Raw genomic sequence first — 5,000 nt, forward strand, 5'->3', positions numbered from 1 at the left:
ATATGTATATATATATATATATATATATATATATATATATACACATATAGATTGGTATATGGACATACACCAAGAGACCCGGGAAAGCAAGAAGACGAACCAGACGGGAGGGGGGCTGGTGCGCGACCAGGAGCCAGACAAAGACCTGCCCTGCAATTCCCGGAAAGGCTCTCGGCGCCACTCTCCCTGCCCGCCGTTTCCCTTATCCACACCTTCCCCCCGTGTGTCTGCTCAACACGTCCCTTAACGCCTTGGTGGCTCCGCGAGATACCATCCATCTTCTTAATGCCACGGTCCGACCGCCGCAAATTTACCGCGGAGGGAAAGACGCTTGAGACGGAGCCGATCAGCGGATTGCCTGGCGGTCTCTGATAACCGCAGGTTTTCACTCATCGCACATGACTGAGTGAGTGCTGGATCGAGGTGCGTTGCAGGAACAAGATGTTTTCATAAAGTTCGCTTGAAAACGAAAAACGAAAAACTTGATATAACATAATTTGCAGATTAGTGCACCTCGCAGCAACAAAACATGAGACATAGGGATGTTGTGTATGCATGGCAGAGGATCCTAAAGCGATCCTGGTTCTCCTGAGGGTCATGAGAAATGTCACGTGATTGTCGTGGCAAGCTCGTAATGGCCTGACTTCATCTTCAGTCAATTTATCTTTTGTGAACCAAAAGATAAGGGCAAGTCACTCTCATTATGCCGTGCAAGAGCGGTCCCATGCAGTCTATTTTACACTGCATATGGGACCTAAGTCGTTGGGATTAATAAAGAGTTCAGTGACCTGGTTTGCCTAGCTTTCAGAACCCTATATACCTCTTTAGCAACCGATTGTATATTTTATTACCTATACAGGTGATAAATCGAATCAGGTGTTGTTTGTTCCCGCTGCAGTCGGTAAGTCACGCCTGGGCGGGGCCTCCTTTTGACCCTCTGCGAACCCTTTTCAGAATCCCTTGTACGGCGCCATGACCTCTTCCTCTCCTTAGGCGAAGCTTTGATGCCCTGCCCTGACCTCTTCCTCTTCTCCGTAGAGGAAGCCACGTTGCGAAACTAGCGGTTCCTATCATCTCAACCTGACACCTCAAGCTGCAGCAGTCATATACGATAACAGCTGTAGCATCAGTCATGGACGAACAAAAGGCTGACTAATATAAATAGATATGGTGTGAATGATGATGGTTGGACACACGTATAAGGTGTGATTGTGAAGTTCTATGACAAGCATGTGCTCTTTAGTAAGACCGGATGCGAAGCTAAACGAATATTGAGACTCGAGGTTCAACTTTTCGTGGTATCTGGCAGTCTACATCTAAATCATCTTTGATATCAGTTTATGTTCGTATAGTTAAGGGATGAAAAAAAAATATTTTTCATAAAGAAGTTCCAAACTGGGGTACGCGAAGGGATTTTCAGGGAGTCAGTACATTCTAGAAGTTATTTATTAAATTTTCATTTAGATATATTAAGCGAATTTATCAATCTTATTGGGATCTCAGTATTGAAAATATCGGAAACGTTGCAAATGTCAGTGTTATATATTACTCTATATACACTTTTAAAAATCTAAACAGAAACACCAATCAAATTAAGAAAGAATGCGCGGTTAGTAATGCACAGCCTCAAGGGGTACGCGGACACTGACAAAAGTTAGAATTCCAACAAGCAACTGAAAGAACATACGGTGAAGGAGTTTCAAGGTGGAGGCTAAATATAATGGCCAAACAAACAACATTTGCCAAAGCCAGAGTGGATGATCACGTTCCCTCAAGTCACCTGCTGCACCCACATCCCCGGGTCATATTCAGAGGGCTGGTTGGGTGACTGTACTGGCATTTAGGCCGCTGATCACGAGTCCTGATAACGCACTAGACAAACCCCCGGAGAGCAACTCACTCACCTGCCCGTCACCTCACATGTTCAACAGAGGATCTGCTACCGAAGGAATCATTCGCCTACCGTGAAATCTTCGTTTCCTTTCCTTTGGTTCCCTTTGTAAATTATTATGTAATAATTATGTAATCTTTTCGTCATATTGATATTATTGCTTGAAATGTTTCGGGGGTCCTCGATAAACGATATTTCATTGAGAATGGAATGTCACTCAAAAGTTAATAGTACTACAAATTTTGTCTGAATTTTTGTGTTACTTTCCAAGACCGTTGGGTGAAGCATTGCCAAATAAGGATGAAAATACCTTCGACAACAAATGTAAAAATGCTTTCACATTATAGTGCCTCCTAAAAACAGCTGAATTACAATCAATGATAAATACTTGTCAAACGATCGAAAAAAAAGTGTTCCATAATATTCATTTTTCAAACTAAGGCAAAATAATTCCAAAAGGAAAGAAAGAAGTTTAGAAGGAAACCACTATAGAACAAAAAGAACAAACAAGATAGGAATGTCATTGTCATAATAATTATAATAATTATAAGAATAATAATGATAATAATAATTATAATGATGACAACAATAATAATAACAATAATAATGACAACAATAATAATAACAATAATGATGACAACAGTAACAGTAATAATAGTAATGATGATGATTTTTATCATAATAATAATAATAATAATGAATATCATTATCATCATTATTACTATTATTATTATATCATAAGTGAAAAAATAAAGGTATCTAATAGAGATTGCATCGAAACGATAAACCAAAAATAAATTCAACAAACTACAAAGAACCGAGTAACATAAACATACACAAGAACATAGTAATGCGTTTAAAGATGAAACAAAACATAGTCAAGGGAATCACCATGATATTTCGAGTAACACTAACTTCCTCATCAGGAGGTAACACAAAAAAAAACAGATCAAATCATCTTTTCAGATCAAATCATCTTTTCTGTATATAAACATACTAACATACTAACTGAAGAAGAGTCTATTTTCACTCGAAACGTCACGGTTAAATCTCGCTAAATCGCAAGTACTATAACTCACCTAGTACAGATGTGTCCTCCTCAAGTTCCACGATGACTCTTCCGGAGATGAAGTGTCCGGGGAAGTACAAAAGGTTCGGATTGTCGAACAGGATTATAAACTTTTGCAGCTTCCGTGCCATCTTCCCTTCGCGTCGTCGTTTGTATTTCCGTGTGGAGTTTCCTTTTCACTTGAGCTTTGTTTTGCTTCTTCCTTCCTTCTCCCTCGCCACCGTATTCGCTCCGGAATATTTTATTTTTCTTTTACACAGTCAGAGTCGGCTTACTGACGTTTTTTTTAAATAGACACAGAAGTTCCCCTGCGTAACAAACAAAGAATATGAGAAATGGTGGGCTTCCGGCCGGAGCTCCGGTACACACAAACGAGGTCGCGGAGTGTTAAGGTCAATCGCGGTAAGGGTGTCAAGACCAAGTGCCAACGAGGAGTGCCAGTGGGTGCGCTCGCATGTTTTCATTCGATGCGAGTTGATTTGCAAAATTATATATGTTTTTTTCGAAATCAAAAATATGCTTGTAAGTAGTCTTTCAAAGTTCATAAAAAAATGTGCAGTTTTTGCAAAGTTTTATTAATTTGTCTGTATTTTTTTCTTTTTTATATAAGAATCGCATTTAGGAGATCACAGAATAAATATTAATCTTCTAAGCAATTTACCCTCCCAAAACTTGAGTAACGCAATGTGACACAATGCTTTTTCGTTAATGCAGTTATAGTGAAGAGTCACCTAGAAATACGGTTCTCAGATGACAAAAACGTAATTATGTAAAATGATACATAATACGTGTGAAGAGCTACGTTCAGTACATGCTATGCAAATTCAATAGTCACAGTTTCTCACCTACGGTGTCATTTGGTCTTTGGATAACGAGGTTGCGCTGTGTGAAAAAGAAATTCGTTCAACCTATATTTTCCCAAGTAATAAAAAGGTACCTGTCCTAAATATTCGTACTGACAGAAACACGTGTGCCCACGTCAGCTCATACAGACATAGGAACATGTTTCAATTACACATACTGTCAAATACATGGACACACACACATACACATAACTGCTGAAACACACACAGAAGTCACCACATATAGAGTAGGGGATCTGTTTCAAATAAACATACACTGGGCAAAAATACGTATACAAAAGAATATCTTCTTTCCAAATGTATACAAACATAATAACAACCACAACATATAAACAAACACTTCCATGTATGATAGCAAAGGGACATATTCCAAATACACCCACACTAACAAAATACGTCACCACATGATAACAAATGGACATGCTCCAAACACAGACCTACATACTGACAACCAGTCCCATACACACACACTCACAGACCTCAGCTTGTTTAAAACCGTATTCACCCTCAATTGACATTAGTGAGGTGACCTGAGGAGCTTGGCCACGCCTCCCAAACCAGGCCCCCCTCCTGCCCACACACTGCCCACCTCTCACACGGATAAGGCACGTTTCTGATAATGAAATCTGTTGGTATTGTATTCTATTGACTGTATTTTCTCTCCTCTCTCTCTCTCCTCTCTATCACTATCTCCTCTCTCTCTCTCTCTCTCTCTCTCTCTCTCTCTCTCTCTCTCTCTCTCTCTCTCTCAGAATCTATCATGAACTGTACAAAACATTTAGGCATAGTTCATATGCCTATTCATGTGTATACACTGTATATAGCATGAATAAACTTAGAATCAAATTAATCTCCCCTCTCTCTCTCTCTCTCTCTCTCTCTCTCTCTCTCTCTCTCTCTATATATATATATATATATATATATATATATACATATATATATATGTATGTATATATATATATATATATGTGTGTGTGTGTATATATATATATGTATATATATACATATATATATATATATGTATGTGTATTATTATATATATATTATATATATATATATATATATATGATGTGTGTGTGTGTTGTGTGTGTGCGTGTGTAGTAGTATATATATATATATAATATATATATATATATATATATAATATATATATATATATATATATATGTATATATAT

The 5,000-nt window shown here is 38.0% G+C and overlaps 1 protein-coding gene across 7 annotated transcripts in view; it reads right to left on the reverse strand.

Annotated features, from left to right (window-relative positions):
* The window catches only part of Vdup1 (arrestin family protein Vdup1), a 106,235-nt gene that overhangs the window by 100,332 nt on the left and 903 nt on the right, over window positions 1–5,000 (reverse strand). For all 7 annotated transcript variants that reach the window (XM_086556494.1, XM_086556491.1, XM_043002246.2 and 4 more), the window contains exon 2: window positions 2,971–3,268. In XM_086556494.1, the coding sequence (XP_086412620.1) occupies window positions 2,971–3,091 (121 nt within the window). In that variant the 5' untranslated portion in view covers window positions 3,092–3,268. The remainder of the gene's footprint in view (window positions 1–2,970; window positions 3,269–5,000) is intronic.

This window comes from Penaeus japonicus, unplaced genomic scaffold (assembly GCF_977035675.1).
Source record: "Penaeus japonicus unplaced genomic scaffold, GWHDUDI00000001_assembly GWHDUDI00000032, whole genome shotgun sequence".
In the NCBI taxonomy this organism is placed as follows: Eukaryota; Metazoa; Arthropoda; class Malacostraca; order Decapoda; family Penaeidae; genus Penaeus; species Penaeus japonicus.